General features: G+C 33.4%; 1 protein-coding gene across 2 annotated transcripts; it reads left to right on the forward strand.

Annotated features, from left to right (window-relative positions):
- LOC109358361 lies at positions 15994-22231 on the forward strand. 2 transcript variants are annotated; one of them, XM_019602543.1, is made up of 12 exons: positions 15994-16116; positions 16240-16371; positions 16485-16593; positions 16684-16817; positions 16924-17068; positions 17461-17639; positions 18840-19077; positions 19490-19588; positions 19741-19886; positions 20105-20209; positions 20637-20725; positions 21216-22231. In XM_019602543.1, the coding sequence occupies exons 1-12, from the start codon at positions 16048-16050 to the stop codon at positions 21727-21729; spliced, it is 1959 nt and encodes a 652-aa protein (XP_019458088.1). In that variant the 5' UTR covers positions 15994-16047; the 3' UTR covers positions 21730-22231. The 2 variants fall into 2 exon arrangements, with proteins under 2 accessions (XP_019458088.1, XP_019458096.1); XM_019602551.1 differs by having other exon boundaries at positions 16735-16817.

Here is a 22827-nt window from a genome sequence, read left to right on the forward strand (position 1 = left end):
AATAATAACATACCTTAAATTGCATAATTTTCCATCTTAGAAGATTTGATTCAATTACACTTATGATCTTGAATCAATATTCTAGTAGATCAAATTGAAAGTCTTAAGTAGAAAAGAATAAAAAAACTAAATTGTACAATAAAAAATATAATCTTAAATTAATATACAAATCTTTATACATCATAAAATGACATTAAACACAGTAAAATGATATTATCACAAAATGTATACTTTAAATTTAAATTTATAAGTTGATTTTATTTTGCTAAAAAATATCAAAATCAATATTAAAACACATACAATTTCGTGCTCTAATTTAGGTAAAATAACATATAATATATTTTCTAGTATTTACTTTTAAACAATTATTTCTTTACAAATTGAAAAGAAAATAATCAACTACCAAATTGTCATGGGCTATTACCTTTTCTCTTAATCCGTATCATCCATCATTGTCGATGTCATTTTCAACAATTATATTACAACCTAGTATAGACAATCCATATGCTCTTTGTTAAAGTAATGATTATTTTTAGTAGAAAATTCTATAAACAAAATATTAGATGCACAAATATATAGAAAACTAACCTACAATAATGTGCTTCAAAGGTGAACCAACAATAAGATACATCATATTGAATACAACTCTTGTCATTGTCCACATCATTAGAGACAAATCACTACTCCAATTATCCTACAATAAGCACATATCTATAAAATAAACAAAAAATTAATAAAGAAAACACTTTAATACAATATCTTGAGTGGAAAAAATCAAGAATCACTCTAAAGTTAACTATCAAACATTCTTGCAAAAAAAAAAAAGAATACTTTCAAATAGTAACATACATCTCTATAAAATAAGCACATATCTATAAAATAAACATAAAAATTAATGAAGAAGAAACTTTAATACAATATATTCAATAGAAAAAATCAAGAACCACTCTAAAGTTGACTATAAAATATTCTTGCAAAAAAAATAGAATACTTTTGAATGGTAACATATATCTCTGGTCAGTGATAAAAGAATCTTTTGAAATGAAATGGAAAAAGAATAGGAACCAAGAAAGAAAAAATTGGTGGGAGATAAGAAAAGTGATGAAATGAGGGAGTGAAAAGTAGAGAGAAGATTCTATGCTTTAGAATGAAATGTGAGAGAAAGATATGGAAATGGTCAATGACAAAAGAATCTTTTGAAATGAAAAGAAAAAAGAATACTAACCAAGAAGAGAAAAAATTGGTGGAAGATAAGAAAAAGTGATGAATTGAGGGAGTGAAGAGTAAAGAGATGATTCTACGATTTAGAATAAAATGTGAGAGAAAGATATGGAAGAATAGAAAAAAGTGTGAGAGAAAGATAATGAGCTATTATATTAAATTGAATCAAATAGTAAAGATAATTTTTCGTATGTATTGACATGTATCCCTTGCTAATGTGGCAATAGTTGGTATTGACATGTGTCCCTTGCTAATGTGGCAATAGTTTTATTTGTTATAATAGTAAATAGATTAAACTTTGCATTCAGTTGTTATGGTGCAATTTTAACTAATTGTCCATTCGCTTACGAGCAAAGCTAATATGTGAACTACATATTAGTTTGCTTGGAAGCGAACTACCTTATAGTCGTTGGATAAAAAAAATAATTGTTATCGGTTACCGTTTTGTGCACCTTTGAAAAGTCATGGCGACATTATATGACTTCAGTGTAGAAGTCGCGATGATAGAATATAACTTCTAGTTTAGGCAAAGTCGGGTTAAGCAAAAGCGACTTCAAAGTTAAAGTTGTTATCAGTCAAAATGACTTCTGAAGTCGTTATCATAAAAAATGACTTCAAGAAAAAGCAATTACATTGCAGCTCATATGGTAAAAAAACAACTTATTTTTATCATATTTTTTATTTGCATTGATATCATCTACTAAACTGTAAGTCAAATAGAACAAAAATATGATAAAAATGGACTAGGAAGAAGTCAAATCCACATTCTCCTTAAAAATTAAGTTGTTTTTTACCAAATGAGCTACAAAAAAAAATATGATAAAAATGAACAAGGAAGGAGTCGAACCCACCTTATCCTTAAAAATTAAGTTTTTTTTTTACCGAATAAGCTACAATGTAAGTACTTTATCCTAAAGTTGTTTTTTATGATAACGACTTCAGAAGTCGTTTTGGCTGATAACGACTTCAACCTTGAAGTCGTTTTTGGTTAATCTGATTTTATCTTCACCAGAAGTTGTATTCCACTATCACGACTTCTATACTGAAGTCGTAAAATGCCACCACAACTTTTAAAAGGTGCACAAAATGGTAATTGGTAACAACTTTTTTCATCCAACGACTATAAATCAATTATGTTTTGAGCGAACTAATATGGAGTTCGCATATTAGCTTTAGCCTTTCTTATTTATACACTTGTGAACTGTCCATTTCTTGAGTTGAATATATTTTCGTAAGTGCTTCTTGATTGATTAGATAGTGAAATAAATCAATTAATCAAATGCTTCTAAATTTATAGTTTGCTATTTGGTGATTGTTACAATCTTTTCTTTATCCAAGCAAGTTTATAGTTAGAGTAATACTATATTTTTTTACTAAATCATCATATTAATTATCATACCCACAAGTAACACGTGTAAGATGATATATCATTTTCCTTATAATTAATAGTCTCAATTTAAAATTTTAAATACATTTTAACTTATTTATTTATACATAAGCTTACTTGGAGGGGTCATATGTATAGCTCTATAAAGGATAAATGTAGTATTGTAAAGTCAATAATTAACTGCTCCACATACGTATAGTGTTGACCTAAAGATATGAAGAAACGTATGAAAGAGAAAAGAAGAAAAAGTGACGAGTGTGCCGTTGAAAAGTATTATTTAGTTATTATTACTTCAAAATTTTAATCAATTGGATGAGACATTTAGTTGGTATAAACCCAGAAAAATAAACAAAACAAAAAAAGAGGTTGGTATAACTAACAAAACTAGTTGATCAATGATTACGTATGTGAAGAATTGGAATAGTGCTTTTGGTATTCTCAAACCATACTCTTGTTTATTGTCAACACAAAAAATCCAGCTTCAAGGTTGTTGCCTGAACTATAATCAACTCATCAATAATAAAGCAAGATTCAAACCCAATACCTAATTAACATGGTTCACTATTTTGCAATCTCTATTATTAAAGATGTATGTGGTAAAATTGACTACCAGATTGGTTAAAGGCTAAAGATATGAGGATTAATAAACTAGTTGAAAAATGGTAAAATGATTTAAAAAGCTTATAATCAACAGATTATAAGGCACAGCCAATTTAAATGGTTATAAGTCATGACTTATAAATTAAGAACTTTTCTACAAATTCTTTCTAATAAAACAAATCTACAAGTTATTTTTGGTCAAACTCATCAGTATTCTGATAAGGTGTTGATTTAGTGATGCAAGACTTATTAAATCTTCAGAAAGACCTAAAAATCAAAAATTCAATTCCTGTGAGTGATACTTGTTGGTAGGGACAGTCACAGACCACAAAAGAGATTAATTCCTTACATAATGAGAAGATATTTTTGCTAATACCAAAAAACATTTTTAAGGAAATTGTAATCATTCTATACTTTATGTGTAAAATAAGAGATTTTATAGTGAGGGTTAGTCCCTATCATGTATACTAGTACTAGCTAGGACATATAAGTTATCTCATATATTCTATTTAGACATGACAAAATGGGACGCCCGACCTGTTTTGCCCGTGCTCGCAACATTTTATGTGGGTGCGGGCATGCCCGCATTGCCTTATCGGACAAAATGGCAGGCCCTGCCTGTTTTAAAACGGGATAACGGGCGGCCTGCAGGCATTGAAAAGCAACATAAAAAGAAAAAAATTAATACAATAAAATAGAAAAAAGTTAAATAAAGTAGTTGAAGATAAAAAAAAATTAAAATTTTTGATATTTTATATGAAGTTGAACAAATCATACTATTTTACAACTTTTTAAGACATTAAATCACATTACATCATAATTTATTTGAATATTTTTTCCTTTTTAATTACGTGAAGCTCGCAGGCCGCCTACATTGCCCAACAGAAATTCCTGCGGGCATGACGGGCAAACAGGTCGGACGAAACGTGCAAAAAAACAAATTTTGTATGTCTTGCCCGCATAAATTTGCGGGCAATGCGGGGCGGCCAGCAGGCTTAGCCCCTTTTTCCATCTATAATTCTATTTATCTGTATTGAACTAATACATTTTTGGAATCAATGTTTCTAAAAAGTGTCTTTTCAGGTTTTGTCACTACCCCACTTTCATGGGTGCGACGAGAATAAATGCAATGGAGTCGTCATTGATGTTTTTTTAGAGGGAAAACATGAAAAACTAGTTTAAAATAAGAATTGGTATGCTTAGAGAGAAAAAATTAAGTTCGGGAGTCGGTTACAAATGAGGAAGGTGTTAGGCACCTCATACCGCCCGTTATAAAAACGATACCTAGATCAATCATGTGCAAAAATATTTTTATTTGTTTATGTCTGACAGGAAATACCCGCTCCTACATATCTCTAACTGCAATAGAGAAATCAAGGTTGTTCTTTCAGAAAATAGTTGATTGATGGACATATTTTATTTTTATTATAAAGTTAGCATAGTAAATAACGAAACAATGCAAAGACCTATAATAGGCTAACTTATATTGCATCTAAATATTATTTGAAAAGAAATTACAACATAAGTTAACACGACAAGACACTAGACCTATAGTGGGTTACCTCCTATTGCTTTTAAAAATTACAACATAAAGTAACGCGACAATGCACTAGGCCTATAGTGGGTTACTTCGTATTGCTTTTAAAATTATTTAAAAATATATTACAACATAAGGAAAGGCAATAAGGCACTAGGCGTGGGTCACCTCATATTGGTTTAAAAAATTATTTGATAAGAATTTACAACATAAGGTAACGCGACAAGGTACTAGGCCTATAGTGAGTTACCTCATATTGCTCTGAAAAGAAAGAATTTACAACATAAGGTAACGCGACAAGGTACTAGGTCTATAGTGTGTTACCTCATATTGCTTTAAAAAATTATTTAAAAAAATTACAACAAAACGCGACAAGACATTTGGCCTATAGTAGGTTACCTTATATTGCTTTAGAAAATTATTTAAAAAAAATTACAACATAACGTAACGCAACAAGATACTATGCTATAGTGTGTTACCTCATATTGCTTTAAAAAATTATTTGAAAAGAAATTACAACATAAGGTAATGCGACAAAGCACTAGGCCTATAGTAAGTTACATCATATTGCTTTAAAAATATATTTGAAAAGATATTACAACATAAGGTAATGTGACAAAACACTGACATACAGTGTGTTACCTCATATTTGTTTAAAAAACTATTTTAAAAGATATAACGCGACAATGCACTACACCTATAGTGAGTTTCCGCATATTGCTACAAAAAATTATCTGATAGTAATTTATAACATAAGGTAACGCGATAAGGCACTAGGCCTATAATGGTTTACCTCATGTTACTTTTAAAAATTATTTGAAAAGAACCTACAACATAAGGTAACGCGACAGACACTAGGCCTATAGTGAGTTATCTCATATTGCTTTAAAACAATTGTTTTTTCATTTACTCACATGTATACATACATATTATAAAAAATATTTTTATTATATTTATTAAATAAATAATACAAAAATCAGAATAATAAAAAAAAATGAACAACAAAGAAGAAAAAGAGAAAAAAAATTAAAGGGGATTTATAAAAGAATAGTTTGGGGATTTGGATCTAAATCAATTTGGGGGTTTAGGTCTAAATCAATTTGGGGATTTATGTCTAAATTAATTTGGGATTTAGGTCAAAATCAATTTGGAGGTTTTGGGTTAAATTAAATTGGGGGCTATGCTAAAATTAAATTGAGGTTTAGGGTTAGGGGTAACCACCATGGTAACCCTTTTACTGGATGGGGTTGTCAGAATAGTGGCGGCAACGACAGTCATGACGATGTTAGAAGTCCCACCATTGGCCACGGTAGTGGGTCAAAACGAGGATAAATACAAAATAAAACAAAAATAAAAAAATAGTCGCGAGAGACGGGTTGTGGGTGAACAGTAGCGTGAGATGTTCAACAATGAAATTAGTTTTCAAACACAACTACTTGACAGTACATACATTAGAATAACAAAAATAGAATGAAACAAATGAGAAGAAAAACATATCTTTAAAGCTTATGGAAGATAAAGAAGATGATACACTTATTTTAGTCTCTCCCTTCTCTCTTTATCAAGTGTTTTTTCTTTCTAAGTGTACCTCTTTCTCTTTTTCAAAAATTAGTGTTGCCTCCCCTTTTTATTTTGCTGATTAGGGTTCGCTTAGTTGCTAATTTTAGTTTATAAAAGGGGAGGGAATTAGGGTTTCTGGTTGGGCCAAAGAGGCTCAACTTCCTTTCAAAAAGTTACTAAAGATATTATGGTGAGAAGAAAGTAAAGATAAAAGACCAAATTTTGACTAGGAAGTAACACATAGAGGGAAAAGTTTTAAAGACTTATCACGATAAATGAGACCACCTGAGGGTCAAAGACACAACACGAGACCACTTAGGGGTCAGATGCAAAGAGAGACCACTAGAACGCACGAATAATGAGGAACTGCAGGTCGAAAATAAAATCAGACCCATGGGGGTCACAAAGCACAAAACGAGACCACTGGGGGGTAGGGTGCAAAGAGAGACCATAGGAACACAAGATAATGAGAAACTCTAGGTCGAGAATAAAAAGAGACCACTGGGGGGTCAAAAGGCACATCATGAGATCATTGGGGGGTCGGGTGCAAAGAGAGACCACGAGAACACATGAATAATGAGGAACTCTAGGTCGAAAATAAAATGAGACCACTGGGGGTCGGGTGCAAAGAGAGACCACAGGAACACACAGATAATGAAGAACTCTATGTCAAAAATAAAATGAGACTAATGGGGTCACAAGGCACAACACGAGACCACTAGGGAATCACGTGCAAAGAGGGACCACGAGAATGCACAGACAATAAGGAACTTTAGGTCAAAATAAAATGAGATCAATGGGGGGGGGGGTCAGAAGGCACAATGCGAGACCATTAGGGGGTCTAGGTGCAAGGGGAGACCACGAGAACAAACAGATAATGAGAAACTCTGGGTTGAAAATAAAATGAGACCAATGGGGTCACAAGGCACGGCCCTAGACCATTAGGGGGTCAGGTGCAAATAGAGACCACAAGAACACACAGATAATGAAGAACTCTGGGTCAAAAATAAAATGAGACCACTGAGGGGTCACATGCCACAACACGAGACCACTAGGGGTTTGGGTGCAAATAGAAACCACAGGAACGCACAAATAATGAGGAACTCTGGGTCGAAAATAAAATGAGACCATTGGGGGGTCACAAAGTACAACACGAGACCACTAGGGGTTGGGTGCAAAGAGAGGCCACATGAACACACAAATAATGAGGAACTCTGGGTCAAAAATAAAATTAGACCACTTGGAGTCACAAGACACAACACGAGACCATTGGGGAGTCGAGTGCAAAGAGAAACCACATAAACGCACATATAATGAGGAACTCTGGATCGAAAATAAAATGAGACCACTAGGGGTCACAAGAAACAACATGAGACCAGTGGGGGTTCAGGTGCAAAGAGAGACCACATGAATGTACGGATAATGAGGAACCCTCGGTCGAAAATAAAATGAGACCACTGGGGGTCACAAGGCACAACACGAGACCAGTGGGGGTCGGGTGCAAAAGGAGACCACGGGAAAGCACGAATAATGAGGATCTTTGGGTCGAAAATAAAATGAGACCACTAGGGGTCAAAAGGCAGATCACGAGACGATTGGGGGTCGAGTGCAAAGAGAGACCACAGGAACGCACAAATAATGAGAAACTCTGGGTCGAAAATAAAATGAGACCAATGGGGGGTCATGAGGCACAACACAAGACCACTGAGGGGTCGGGTGAAAAGGGAGACCACGAGAAAGCACATATAATGAGAAACTCTGGGTCGAAAATAAAATGAGTCCACTAGGGGTTACAAGGCACAACACGAGACCACTGGGGTCGAGTGCAAAGAGAGACCACGGGAACACATGGATAATGAGGAACTCTGGGTTGAAAATAAAATGAAACCACTAGGGGGCCACAAGGCACAAGATGAGACCATTAGGGAGTCGAGTACAAAGAAAGACCACGAGAACGCACAGATAATGAGGAACTCTTGGTCGAAAACAAAATGAGATCACTAGGGGTCACGACTTTCAGCCATGCGTGCATATGGTGATACAAATGTAGATGATGCATGAGTAAGGCGAAGATCTTTGCGATGATGCATGTATAATGAGTTACACATATGTGATTAACTTAATTATCATTTTCAAGTTTGATTGATATGCAACTATATTGCTTCTTCGTTAGACAACAACTAATCAAACTGATATTGATCACACCCTATTTCTTTCTTTCTTTTTTCCATTTATCTTTTTTTGAATCTTGGAATCCGTTAGGGTATTCCTTCCTTCCTTATGTAAAAATACATCATATGTTCTTCGTCGATATACACCTTGAGACTTAGTTCCAATGGGTTTTGTTCGCCTCAATCACTAGCGAAAGACAATATCATAAGAGTTATCTGATTATGCAGTTCGAACATCATATTTATATAACTTGAGACTTATCTAAATGACATGCACACATAATGTATAGTAGGGAAATGAATAAATTTTCAATTATTGATATTCAAGAAATTTTAATAGGGAGGTTCAATGATATATGTGTCACGAGAGGTATTACCAGTTACAAAATTTTGCAAAATTTTTACCCCAATATAAGGTAAATGTTCATTCACCAATTGATCTCCCGAGACAATCGTAAAACTTGACCACTGTGTTTTCCTTGTTTGATACTCCCAACAACTTTATATTTCATCACATAAAGCCCGAAACTTCTACAATTCCAACTTGATGTGTAAACATGTGGAAGATTCTGATTTACCTCAATGGTAATAGACTTTCAAGATAATTGTCTTTTCAATGCCCTAACTTTTCCTTAGATTGCCCTTTCAATTTTTCAAACTAACATGCTTTGATTCATAACCTGATTTTTGCTTAGGTCTTTTGGGTTTACAACCTAACAAGTTTCTCATTCATATCCTAACTTTTGCTTAGGTCGCCCTTTCGGGTTTTCAACCTAACGGGTTTCTCATTCATACCCTAGTTTTTGCTTAGGCTGGCCATTTTGGTTTTCAACCTAACTGACCTTTTTTTTAAGTTTCTATTTTTAGGCATAGACCCTCTTGAATGCATTTGTGTTCATAGGTTTGGGTAAAACATTTCTATCCATATCTTGAAAGACTATAACAAGTTACAAATTTTTGCAAATTTTTTGCCCCAATATAAGATAATTACTCATTCCTCAATTGCTCTTACGAGAGAGCCAAATAACTAGATTAGTTGGCTTTGTTTCATTCTTCCCATAACTTCTTGCTCATTCCCACATTGCTCAAAGCTTCTATGATTCTCACTTGATACACAAACGTGTGGAAGATCTTGGCTCACTCATAGTGTTTATATTGCCTTAACTTTTGCCTAGGTCTCCCTTTCAGGTTTTCAACCTACTAGGCTTTTATTGATACCCTAATTTTGCTTAGGTCGCCCTTTCGAGTTTTCAACCTAACAAGCCTTTATTTTTATTTTTAATTTTTTTAATTTTCAGTTTTAGGCATATAATCTCTTAACCGCGTCTATGTTTATATATCTGGGTAAAAAGTTCTCTTTCATGTCTTCCAAGATGAAAGCTCCCATTGAGAACACATTTTTGACAATGACGGGACCTACATGGTTTGGAGCCCATCTTCCACGAGCATCTTCCTGATTTAGAAGGATCTTTTTAAGAACCAAGTCTTCAACTTTGAATTCTCTTGGACAAACCTAATCAAAAGCTCTCACCACTCTACCTTGGTATAATTGACCATGGCAAATGACTATAAACCTTTTCTTTTCAATCATGTGTAATATCTTATACTTGAGTTTAACCCATATCGACATTTCTTGCTCTACTTCCATCAAGAATATTAACATGAAAATCTCTACTTCTATGGGTGAAACAACTTCCATCCCATACACCATTGTTGTCTATGGTGTCCCACACATCCGTTTATTAGGGATAACTTATGGCTTCTATCCGCACCATCGACTAAAACATCAATAAGATCATTTTTCAGGTTTGCTTTGTTCAAATCTCTATAGTCTACACACATTCTCAGTTTCACTCGATTGCTTCGTTGCCACTTCTTTAATCAGCGGACCTCTTATCCATCACCAACTCAATGGAATCTTTATCAGGTATCACAAAAGAATCAATTGATAATGTTCAAGTACCCTATAATTGTACAAAGTCTCTACAAAATTATGATACACATGTTGATTTGTGAAACGTCATGACAGAAATGTGACACGAAATATAGATGTTCACAAAGTTATGGAAGAATGGTAAATATGTGAGAGTGAATATAATAAAAATGGATGAATGTGGATGAATCATTAGATAGCCATGCAAATTCACTAAGATATTATCTCAAGTAACATGAATATAAGTCCAAAGAAACTTCAAAGTGTACAAGATAGAACTCTTCTCCTCTTCTCGTCATCTATGTCGACACCTAGATTCCTTCATTTTGTGAATTGTTAACCTTCATTGTTATTCAAGCTCTAATATTGAAAACATGAGTTTGATCAGTGTTGTTTTTCCTAAGACGTACAATAATTCCAATTTTGAATTTGTAACTTCGAAGGACTTTGGTTTAAAAAATTATTTTGAGTTATTGAAACTATTCCGTCATCAAAGGAAGAACTTTCCATATAACAATTTGACCATCTCACAACGTTTTCTAGGGTTATAACTCATATAGATCGTGTAGTGGTTGACAACAATCATAGATAGAGCACACAGGCTCCACAATATGGTTGCATATGTTTTATTGATAATTCCTGGTCTTATGATACATAGAAAGATACATCGTTCAATAACGGATCTTAATAAAACATATAATAATTCTAGTCCTTTTGCACATGTCTATGCAATGGGTGTATGATTTGATGTATGCATTTCATATAAATGGTATAATGAACGTTGCAGTGATATGAATGTTCCATGAATCCTCCATTTTATTTTCTTGTTTGTTTTGTTTTTTATAGAACATGACATGCATGAAATTGAATGATTGGTTGTATGGAAAAGTTCTGCATAGGTGTATGGATGCAAGTAGGTAATGCATTTTTTTTTTGTTTTTTTACACACGATATGCTTATAGATGCAACTATGAAATGATTTTTTTGTTCATGGTATGCACATAAATGTCATGACATTTTCTTCTTTTTTTTTTTTTTTTGCTTTTTCTAGTACATTTTATGCATGTGGATGCTATGATTTTTTTGACATGCATATAAATGCTATTGTGATTTTTTTATGAGTGCATGATATGCATGTGGATGCTATTGTGAAGAAGATATTTGCTCCTGACCTTAACACGGTTTTGATGAAGACACCAACATCACCAAAAAGAAGAAAATGAAGAATACTTATAAAGACAAAGAAGACAAAGCTTCAAGACAAATTAGGCTAAGTCTAAATAAGTACTTCTATCCTATACTCTCGAATAGACAATAATAGTAATGCTCAAACTATTTTTTTAAGAAAATTGAAACACTTCAATTATAAACAAAACAATTTTTAAAAATAGTGTATAACAAGTTAATGTATCTAAGTAACATGTTACATAAGTGAGAAAATCAGTTACCCAACAAAAACTTTGCAGGGTAATCGATTACTGTATGTAAGTAACAGATTACCCAGTTTTAACAAAGTTGAGTAATCGATTACTCAAGGTTGTAATCAATTACTCTAATTAAATTTTAAATGCCCAGTTGGACATAAAGTTTGGGTAATCGATTACTCAAAGTTGTAATCGATTACTTAGAGTTGTTGCCTCAGTTTTCAGATTTTAAAATGAATGATTTTCATCCCAAACGAAATGGTTTTATTCCAATCAATTCCTACCCTTTCAAATAGGTGTTATGGCTGGTTGGAAAGCCTATTTAAAGGCACTGAAATCCATAATAAAATCATAACTCTTACTCAATCTTCTCACAAACTTTCAAACATAATTCTAAAAATTCTCTGAAATATTTTCTGCACTTTTTGCAACTTGTTCTTAAACTTTCAAAGTGAATTTTCTGAGTTGCTTAAAGAAAAGGGTTTCAAAGTTTTACAAACTTATAAGAACATTATTACTTAATATACAAAGAGTTATCAGATTGCAAGTGATATTACATTCCAAAATTGTAAATGCAATCTTGCCATTGTTGTAAATTCTTCATTGACATTGTAGAATTCTTTCTTTCACAAGGGTGTGATAAGAAAGGGGATAGAGTCACTTGGAAATGGTGTTTTCCAAATAGTGACGTAAGTATTAGTGAGTATGTAAGGTACATAGAGGTCTCGGGGTGAGATATTGTAATTACAACACTTAATATTTAGTGAAGAAATCTATTGTGCTGCAAGAGTACTGGACGTAGCCTTCGGTGGACAAGAGGTGAACCAGTATAAAATCTCGGTGTACTCTCTTCTTCTTTATCTCTTAATTTTTACATGTTAATTTTTTACATAATTTTTCCGCTGTACTTAATTCTTGATTTTGCAGAAAAAGTGGTCATACTTTTAAGTCAACTAATTTGGATGCTTTAGTTTTTTTTTTTGTGTTATATACATGTAGATGCTAGTATGAAATGAATTTTCCTTGTTTTTACCAAGTGCATGATTGCATGATATGCATATGGATGTTGTTATAAAATGATTTTTTGTAAGCCTTCCATCGTGACATAAGAATATCAAAGTGCAATGGTACCTTAATTCACTCAGGTTCATGTGATGGTGAGTCATTTATGACTGCGAGATAGAGATTTTCCTGACTTTATGCCGAATAATAAAATAACAAAAAAATGTATACTTCCATGTACTATATAAAGATGTTTGATCCTACAAGGTCAGTCTAAAAGGTCATACCCTAAGGTGAAGTTCTAAGGTCCATATAAGGAAAAATTGGTGGTACTAAATTTCCTCTAGGTCCTCATACTACCGTTACTAGTGGAAGCTGACGACCCGAATATCACAAATATGAGACAAAGGTGTACGAGATACCATGGGGGCCATCTACATAATACTCTGTAACAATCTGAGTGATACATCAACGCAATAACAAAATGTGTATGAAGGTCCAATGGTGATAAGCCAATGTATCCTTATCAATGCATGAATAGTAAAGTGTGTTGGGAGAGTACAAACATTGATAAGTGAATGCATAAAAACAAAAAATAACCCAGAACCTATACATTGTAGTAAAACATGGAATGTACATACAAGAGTTATATACATATGAATAGTTTTAAAACAAATAACAAAAACAAAAGTAAAATGAAACGATAAAATTAAAATAATGAACTAAATATTCACATAATTAATCTTTTAAGGTCTGACTCTCACCTATCCCTAGTGGAGTTGCCATGTTGTCGTTACCCCACTTTCATGGTCCCAACGAGAATAAAAGTAAATAAATGCAATGGAATCGTCATCGGTGTTTTTTAGAGGGAAAACATGAAAAAACCAGTTTAAAATAAGGATTGGTCTGCTCAGAGGAAAAAAAATTAAGTTCAGGAGTCGATTACGGATGAGGAAGGTGTTAGGCGCCTCATACCATCTGTTATAAAAACGGTATCTAGATCAATCATGTTGATATTATTTCAAAGCATTAATTTTACTCTCACATTCACACAAAAAGAAAGACAAATTGTTTTTTTTTATTTTTGTGCCTGAGAGAGAAATATATGCTCCTACATATCTCTAACTGCAATAGAGAAATCAAGACTACGTAGTTCTTTCAGAAAGTAGTTGATTGGTGGACATTTTTTATTTTTTATTATAAAGTTAGAAAAGTAACATAACAAAACAAGGCACAATGCATACAATAGGCTAACTTATATTGCTTCTAAAAATTATTTGAAAAGAAATTACAGCATAAGGAGATACGATAAGACATTAGGCCTATAGTGCGTTACCTTCTATTGCTTTTAAAAATTAATTGAAAAAATATTACAACATAAGGTAACGCAACAAGGCAGTAGACCTATAACGAGTTACCTCATGTTGCTTTTAAAATTATTTAAAAAGATAGTAAAAGGTAACGCGACAAGACACTAGACCTATAGTGGGTCACCTCATATTGGTTTAAAAAATTATTTGATAAGAATTTGCAACCTAAGGTAACGCGACAAGGCACTGGACCTATTGTTGATTACCTCCTATTGTTTTTAAAAATTATTTTAAAAAAGAAATTACAACCTAAGGTAACACGACAAGGCACTAGGCCTATAGTGGGTTATCTCATATTGCTCTGGAAATTTTTTTACAACATAAGGTAACGCGACAAAGTACTAGGCCTATAGTGCGTTACCTCATATTGCTTAAAAAAATTATATAAGAAATTACAAGATAAGGTAACACGACAAGAAACTAAGGTTATAGTGGGCTACCTCGTAGTCTCATATTGCTTTAGAAAATTATTTTAAAAAGAAATTACAACATAAGGTAACGCGACAAGGTACTAGGCCTATAGTGGGTTACCTCATATTACTTTAAAATTAAAATTTTATTTGAAAAGAATTCACAACATACGGTAACGCGACAATGCACTAGGTCTATAGTGGGTTACATCATATTGCTCGAAAAAATGTTTAAAAAGATATTACAACATAAGGTAACACAACAATACACTGACATATAGTGAATTACCTCATATTACTTTTAAACAATTATTTTTTTGATTTACTGGCAAGATGCATACATATTATAAAAATATTTTTATTATATTTATTAAATAATTAATTAATACAAAAATCAGAATAATAAAAAATTTAATAAATAAATAAAACGAACAACAAAGAACGAAAAGGAAAAAAATTAAAGGGGTTTATGAAAAAAGAATTTGGGGATTTAGGTTTTAATCAATTTAGGGTTTAGGTCTAAATAAATTTGAGGATTTATGTCTAAATTAATTTGGGGTTTAGGTTAAGATCAATTTGGGGTTTTGAATTAAATTAAATTGGGAGCTAGGTTAAAATTAAATTGAGGTTTAGGGTTAGGGGTTACCACCATGGTAACCCTTTTGCTGAATGGGGTTGTCGGAGCAGTGGCGACGGTGGCAGCCATGACGGTGCCAGCAGTCCCATCGCTGACTACGATAGTGGGCCCCAAAACGAGGATAAATACAAAATAAAACAATAGTCATGAGAGAATAGTTGTGGGTGAATGGTGGCGTGAGATGTTTAACAATGAAATTAGTTTTCAAACATAACTACTTACAGTACATACATTATAATAACAAAAAGAGAATAAAACAAATGAGAAGAAAAACATATCGCTTTTAGTCTCTTATTATCAAGTGTTTTTTTTCTTCTAATTGTAGCTATTTCTTTTTTTCAAAAGTTAGTGTTGCATCCCCTTTTCATTTTGCGGATTAGGGTTCTCTTAGTTGCTAATTTTGGTTTACAAAAGGGGAGGGAATTAGAGTTTCTATCTGGGCCAAAGAGGTTCAACTCCTTTTCTAATTTTTCCCCTTCTTCCCTCTCAATTCAAAATCTTACTCCTCACGTTAATTTTTATTAAACTAAAATACTCCGGTCAAAATTGGGTTAACATATTCTTTCCCATACTTTTTATCACTCTTTGTATCCTTTTATTTTTTCATTAGTTATAAAAATAAAACATGAATTAAATAAATATAATTTTGTATTTTATAACCAATGAAAAACAAATGGTATATGAAATAATACAAAATTTGGAACAAAAGATATACTCCCATAAAAAATCATACTTTAAATCCCTCACATTTGGCGCCAAATCACTCGGACAGAGTGGTAAGAGAACGAAGGCGAAATGGTTCAGGTGTGTTTCGTTCTGGATCTTCGGAGCTTGGCACCTCCATTACTAAGAAACTTGAAGCAGGTACATACCTTGGAACTGTTCATATCAAATAAACTCTCTAATTATCAAATCACCAAGCAACAACGCAATAGTATCGTTCCTAAATAGAATCACGATTTATGAGCGCTTCTGTGTCGATCTCAGTCACTGCTTCAACTCGCTAACTTCTACGCCGTTTCAACTTCGTACTCATCGCACCCGCTTAAGTCCACCATCCTCGCTGATAAAATCGGTTTGTGCTACATCTTTAAGAATCGCTTATCTTCTTCCGACGAGGTAACTGTTTTCAGCGTTGAGCAATTTTTTCCTTTCAATTTATGATTCGATTGGAAAAATTCGAAATGCACGTGATATTCTTGTAGTTTGTTCTGAATCTGCTTGTAATGTAGTTGAAGATCGCGTACACTCCCACAGGAAGCTTCAATTTACGCGATTTCCATCACGCTGTTAACGTTTTGCCCTCGGATGCGTTTCTTCCTCATATTGATAACAACTCTGGTACGATCTCTATTTGTAGACATGATATTTATTTTCTGTTAGAGAACATATGCGATGTAATAATTGATTGATTTGATGAATAATCTTCAGATGCGATGATTTCGAATGTTTTGAGTGATCAAGTGTTGTATTCGTGGCAAGGTAAAGATATTGAGAGGAGAGTGATATTCATGACTTCGAATCTGCCTGAAGATGTAGACTCTACTACGACAAAAAGCCTCATGGTGAGTCTGTGGTGCATTCATGACATGGATTTTATGCTCTTAGGTTTTGTAATAAACTTCACTTTTCCAAACTCTAAACTGTTTGTTATGTTTTGTTTTTCAAAAGGACGCTGCAGATAAATGTGTTTCGGTTGATTTTGCTGTATTTCAGCCAAAGTCAAGCCATCTGAATGATAACCGTGAAAATGTTAACAACTTCCGCCGTTGTATTTCTCACCTTGATAATTGCTCAATTCAAACCTATATCCAAGGTTAAGTATTCTCACAATGTGTAGTTACCAAAATTAATTTCTACTTAATTTGCTTTTGGATATAGATGTATAGAACTTGAACTTTTGGCGTTAAGAAACACAGAAAAGGAAAACCTCTGTTGCAATAAATGAACTATTTTCCAAGAGCAATGCTATACTTTAAGGAATTCATTTCGTAAGCATATTGGTGAATGAACGGGCATTTGTTTAACCACTCCGTTCTTTATCACATATTTGAAACACCAAACAAGAAAAATAGCAGGATTTAAAGTGACATTTCTGTAGCATTGCTCAAATATATTAATGTGCTTTTGTACAAAACTCAAATAGTCTCAAATAGTATTTTCGATTTTTACAAATTGGAGCTAAACAGTTTATGGAAAGCATTGCAGATTTCAGAGTGTTCCACAGCCTGGTTAGAAGATGGCTGCAGGTTTTGAAAGATGACATGGAGGAGCCGCTGCTAGCTCGTCTCACTTTCAAGGACAACCTTTTAGACTCTGTGGACCATATATTCTGCAACCTGTTCGCATTAGTCAATTCTATAACCAAAAGCTTCAATCATTGTCAGGTAAAGGTGCTTCCAATCCGTATTGACTAATCACTTAAACAATTTTCATAGACATATAATTATTATTTTTTAAATTACAAGAACGTTTGTGTTGGTTGCTTATATTACAATTACAAGCAGTCACGTACTAAGTTACTATCCATAAATCCAGAAGTAAACTATGGAGCTATCCATATTTGGAAAGAATATATTTAGTTTTATGATAGGCAGTTTAATGATATAAACTTTGTTAAATCTTCAATAGCATCTAGTAGATCTGTATCACAACACTTAATTAAATTGTGGAAGCTATCAAGGTTTGGAAAGAATTATAAGTTTCATTTGAGGCAGTTCCATGATATTAACTGGGTTGGGCTAGGTTTTGCGATCAATAAGTCTGACATGTTTCACTAAAGAGTTTTTCTTTAGCTCAAGCCTCATCTATTGCTTGTAACAAGTTTTTTCCTAAGGTTGGTATAACCTACTATACAAATATTCAGTAAGATCTTCAAATAGGTAGATGAGTGATAACAAAGGAAAACTAGCTGCAGTTACCGTGCTTTGCAAGGGTTGAGCGAAAGCATAGTAGTGCGAGTTACAAACATACAATGATTGAGTGTGAGAGAGATGAGAATTGAGTAAGAATCTTTTGAGTTACTCTTGCCAAGTTACTATTTTAGGAATAGTAAATTAGTAAAAATAATAATAATTATATATTGCAATTAAATAGACCAATCTATTGAGCATAATAGGCTTTTTAACTCGCGCCAAGCATAGCTTAATAAGGTAAACAAGTTTTTGAAAAGTCGATATCTAACTTTTTTTAACTAGGCAAGCCAGACCAAGCTTCTGATGAACCAGGCCATGGGCTTTCAATGGGTTGGCTGGCCTATACCATCTAAATATAAACCATGTAAAACCTTCAATATCATAATTCATAAGTCGACCTGTATCACAACACTTAAACCTTAGTTGTAACATAAGAAACAAGAATGTCATGCAGAATAATTTCGTTTTCTAAGTTTCCACTTTCTATTAACTATTTTCATTGCTGGTGTAATGATTGCTGATTACAAACCAATTCTGCCTTTCAAATGTCCCTTAATCATTTATCATGAAATCTCGTGCAATCTAGTAGGTACGGAGATCTTGTTTCTTCTAAATTTCAGTTCCACTCATTGAAAGGAAAATTGAAAATCATTAATTATTGGAATTACATAGACATGCAGATGTCATGGCATTCCTTTAGTGGATGTTGACAAGAATTTCAACAGAATTTCTTGTCCAGTCAGTGGCAGCAATCTGGAAACGTGTGATGTTATTGAAAATTCTGTCAGACTAGGGGAAAAGACAGTTCTGTTTCTTCCCTCATTCCATGATTCCCTGAAGCCCCTGAAAGTTGCTTCATCTATTCACATAACTGTTACTGCAAGGATAAACTTGGCAGTTCTTGATGAAGGTATGTATTTTGCTCATGGCATTTTATTTATATGTTGACTTCATAGTATTACCTAACAAGGTTTTCTTTTCATTTTAATTTGACTGCAATGTGCATATCAGGAGTTTAACGAAACCTGCAGGAACTTCTACTTGATTGAGTGATAGCAAAATCAAGTTGATCAGTCTAGCATTTATAGAAATGACCTAATGGAGAGGAAGAAAAAACTTCATTCTTTCACATCCTCTCTATCTCTTATTTTCCACTTAATTTTAGAGTTTATTTCAGACCAAATTATTTGTCTTTCGTGTCAGTAGAGTGACTGATTAAGCAATTTTTGGTGTACCTAATATCTTGTTAAAACTCCTTTCTGTGATTTCACTATCCTTTCACCTTTAAGACGTCCAATATCAGCATTTTATTTTTTATGCAGGTCTCATAATAGGTGCTCCTTTTGTTGTGATTCCGTCCCATAATCATGTGATTGAATCCACTTCAGATGACTCTGACCAGTCAAATGTGAATGCTCAACGTATGTTGAAATCCCCTTTCCCTTTTGAAATTTGTTTTAAGAGTGTCATCATTATCCTGAATTGTTGTCATTCAATGTACATTAGAAATTATTCATCATATTTAATTGTTTATGTCTCTTTCGTAACTCTTTGCACGGCTACAATTTGGCAGTTTTTCAAGGCCTTTCTAGTCTTCTACAATCAATGGACCAAGGTTTGATATGCTCTTCAATTTGCGATATAGAAACAATGGCAGAGTCTCCCTATCGTTGCTATTATATTCTGCAGTCATCAGATAATGGGCCAATGCTTCTGAAGGTGAGAAGTACTAACCCTTCTTGCTCTTTAATCTTTGTCCATCTTAATCTCTGCACAGTCACACACAGTAGACAGTACAATCACAGTTAACCGTGCCAGTGCCATTCCAGTTTCTTTCAAATGTGTGCAGTATTGCGATAGAATATATGTATTCTGATGTCTATATTCTGATGATAATTTGTCTCTTTCTATTGGAGCTGTAACCAATAATCATGCAGCGTCTTGCAGGGGCAGAAGAAGTCCTACGAGTTCCTGAAAATCGATTAGTTGATTCATCAGTCAATAAGGAAATTGAGAACTCCGTTCAAGCCTGTTTGCTAAAGGTTTGATTTCAACATTATCCTGAAGATATGTTTTTTATTTTCTTCTTCCCCTCCAATTACAGTCAGTTGGAGACAATTGAAATTTTATGCTGCCATTATTTTAAAGGATCACTGTGGAGAAGGGAAATGCCCGTCACACATGAAACTGTACTCTAGGTTTCTTCTCAAATGTGCTGAGTTCTACATATCAGAATTTATCTGAGAGAACTTTGGTTGTTCATTATCTAAAATTTTCAAATTATGCAGTTGATAAGAGGTCTGTTCCTAACATCTTTGTCTTGGAAAAATGATGTTCACAAACTTCTGTACAATCTTGAACAAGTTACCATATTATAGATATTGAAATTGAATAATATAAATATTTCAAACGTGACATAGCTCCTTGTATTTTAGAATGTTGAAACATGGAACCAATATTTGCTTGCAGATTGACCTAACAGATTATGATCCGTTGCTGCATGAAAGAGGATTTCATCAAAAGATAAATTTGCTGGTCAAAGAAAGCTTACAATTGGGGTGAGTTTCTGCACGCAGATGGACCTGTACAAGTGCATGAATTTAAATTAAAAACTTTCCTAAGAATGGTTTTCTTTTAAGGCAAATGTTAACCCGAGGATAAGAAGGTTAAGGATAGTATGTTTTTACTGAGAAATGTCAAATTTATTACTTGAAGAATTGTAGACTTAGTTTTCCAAGATACACGTATCTTTATTTAACTCCTCATCCTCAGCCTAAGGTCAGCATAACCCTTTTTAAAAAAATATTAAGAAAGAAAGAGGCAGCCTTTTTGAGCAGATGCTGCCAGATATACTTGTTTGTTGATGAACATTTATTACAGCATCAAAGAATTCTTACATTTACTTTCTGGAGAAAATGATTGGCTTATATCTCAGTTTAAGGCTACTGTTTTTGGTTTATCATTCTAAATATATCAGTGTTGCAAAGGAGTTGCTTAACTGAACACATAAAGTTCTCTCATGTTTTTTAATGAGATATTATACTGTAGGTCAATATTTCCTAAACTGGATACTGCATGTTCTGAACTAAGCCCAAGTCTACAACCTTCAGCGGAGGTAAATAGGAGAGCAGGATCAGCCATTGATGTCATAGCTGTGGATAAGGAAGCTATGTCATTGAGTATCACAGACGAAGACGACAAAACCATGGCTTGTATTACAGAAGAATGGAATCAATTGGTTGTAAACGAAAACCCCATTATGAACTCTACTCCATCTTCTATGTCCAATCTCAAGTTGAATCAACCAAGAGTATCACCACGAGATGGTAATAAGCAGCTAGACAGGGAAACTACAAAGATTTTGGAGAGATTGGAGGTTCCAAGGCCATGGAAAGCGAAGGCTGCCTCTCCTGTTTGTAATGAAAGTTGCATGAAAAATACCAGTCTGCACAAAAAGAAGCCTCTTATACCATTCCAAGCAACTCAAAGCACGGAACAAGCCTCCATTGGTAGCCAGCTAATGAAACCATCTTTCCAGAGGCAGAGAAGGAAACTTAGATGACAAGAAGGCAAGAAAATGGCTCTTCAAAATTCGATAAGGTCAGTGTATTTCCCCCTCCTTTTGCTATCAAATCTTATGTTGGGAGTGATTTTTCTAAACAAAAGGAGTCAGCTAATCATGAAACATGTTTTCACTGTGGCTAAAAGTGTGAAGATGCTTAAAAATTCCTGCCCATTTGTGTATAAATAAGATGACCGAAAGATATAGAAGTGAGAGTAATAGGAAGGTAGAAGAGCATTTATAAAAAATAGCTAACCAAACTTTAGTATCTTCATATTAATTTCAAAGCAGAGATAAAAATTTATCATTTTTACTTATCCAATTCATAATCATTGCACAAAAAGAATGCCATTACAAACAGTTCTATGACAAAATACGCCAACAAGTAGTTTCCTCTATTGTAATACAGCATGTCAAGGCGAAGTTTACTAATTATGGGTTGTTGATGAACATTTAATATAACACCTTTTCTAATACAATAAGAATCATAACATTATAACAGCATGTCAAGATGAAGTTTACTAATTATGGGTTGTTGATGAACATTTAATATTAACACATTTTCTAATACAGTAAGAATCATAGCATTATAACAGCATGTCAAGGCAAAGTTTACTAATCTCAACCTGTTAACAAATAGATACATCATAACTTAAAAATCTAATATGGGTTTCATAAACTAAGTATTGTGCAAGTCATATCACTCTTGGAGGAACATGTAGCAAAATCAGGAATTCCAGACTGTTGGTTGTTGAGTGTTGGATAGAAACGTGGCTAAGCAGAGAAGACACTGCTAGAAAAATAAAACATGGATCACACCACAATCTACTTTGACAGCTTTTATGATCACGAAATATTTGTCTCTGAATTATTTTCCGAAGGAACCCACAAAAAGAGATAATGAATGCCAATGTTCAATATGCATCTTATCACAAACAGTATGATCAATCATACTATATCTACATGAACATTCCTGTATTTTGCGATAAATAAAGTGAAAGAAACCGGGCATTAAAATACAAACTTCTTGTCACTAAGAGGGGTGACTTTACAAACTTGCTAAGTGCATTCTGACTGAACAACTTATTCCCCGTCCTT

This window comes from Lupinus angustifolius, chromosome LG01 (assembly GCF_001865875.1).
Source record: "Lupinus angustifolius cultivar Tanjil chromosome LG01, LupAngTanjil_v1.0, whole genome shotgun sequence".
NCBI lineage: Eukaryota > Viridiplantae > Streptophyta > Magnoliopsida > Fabales > Fabaceae > Lupinus > Lupinus angustifolius.

Excerpts from the sequence above, each read along its gene's own strand:
- LOC109358361 (XM_019602543.1), top strand. The coding sequence starts at position 16,048 with ATGGTTCAGGTGTGTTTCGTTCTGGATCTTCGGAGCTTGGCACCTCCA. Across the intron at positions 17,069-17,460 it reads AATTCAAACCTATATCCAAG|ATTTCAGAGTGTTCCACAGC; the intron begins GTTAAGTATTCT and ends AAAGCATTGCAG. Across the intron at positions 19,589-19,740 it reads GTCAAATGTGAATGCTCAAC|TTTTTCAAGGCCTTTCTAGT; the intron begins GTATGTTGAAAT and ends ACAATTTGGCAG.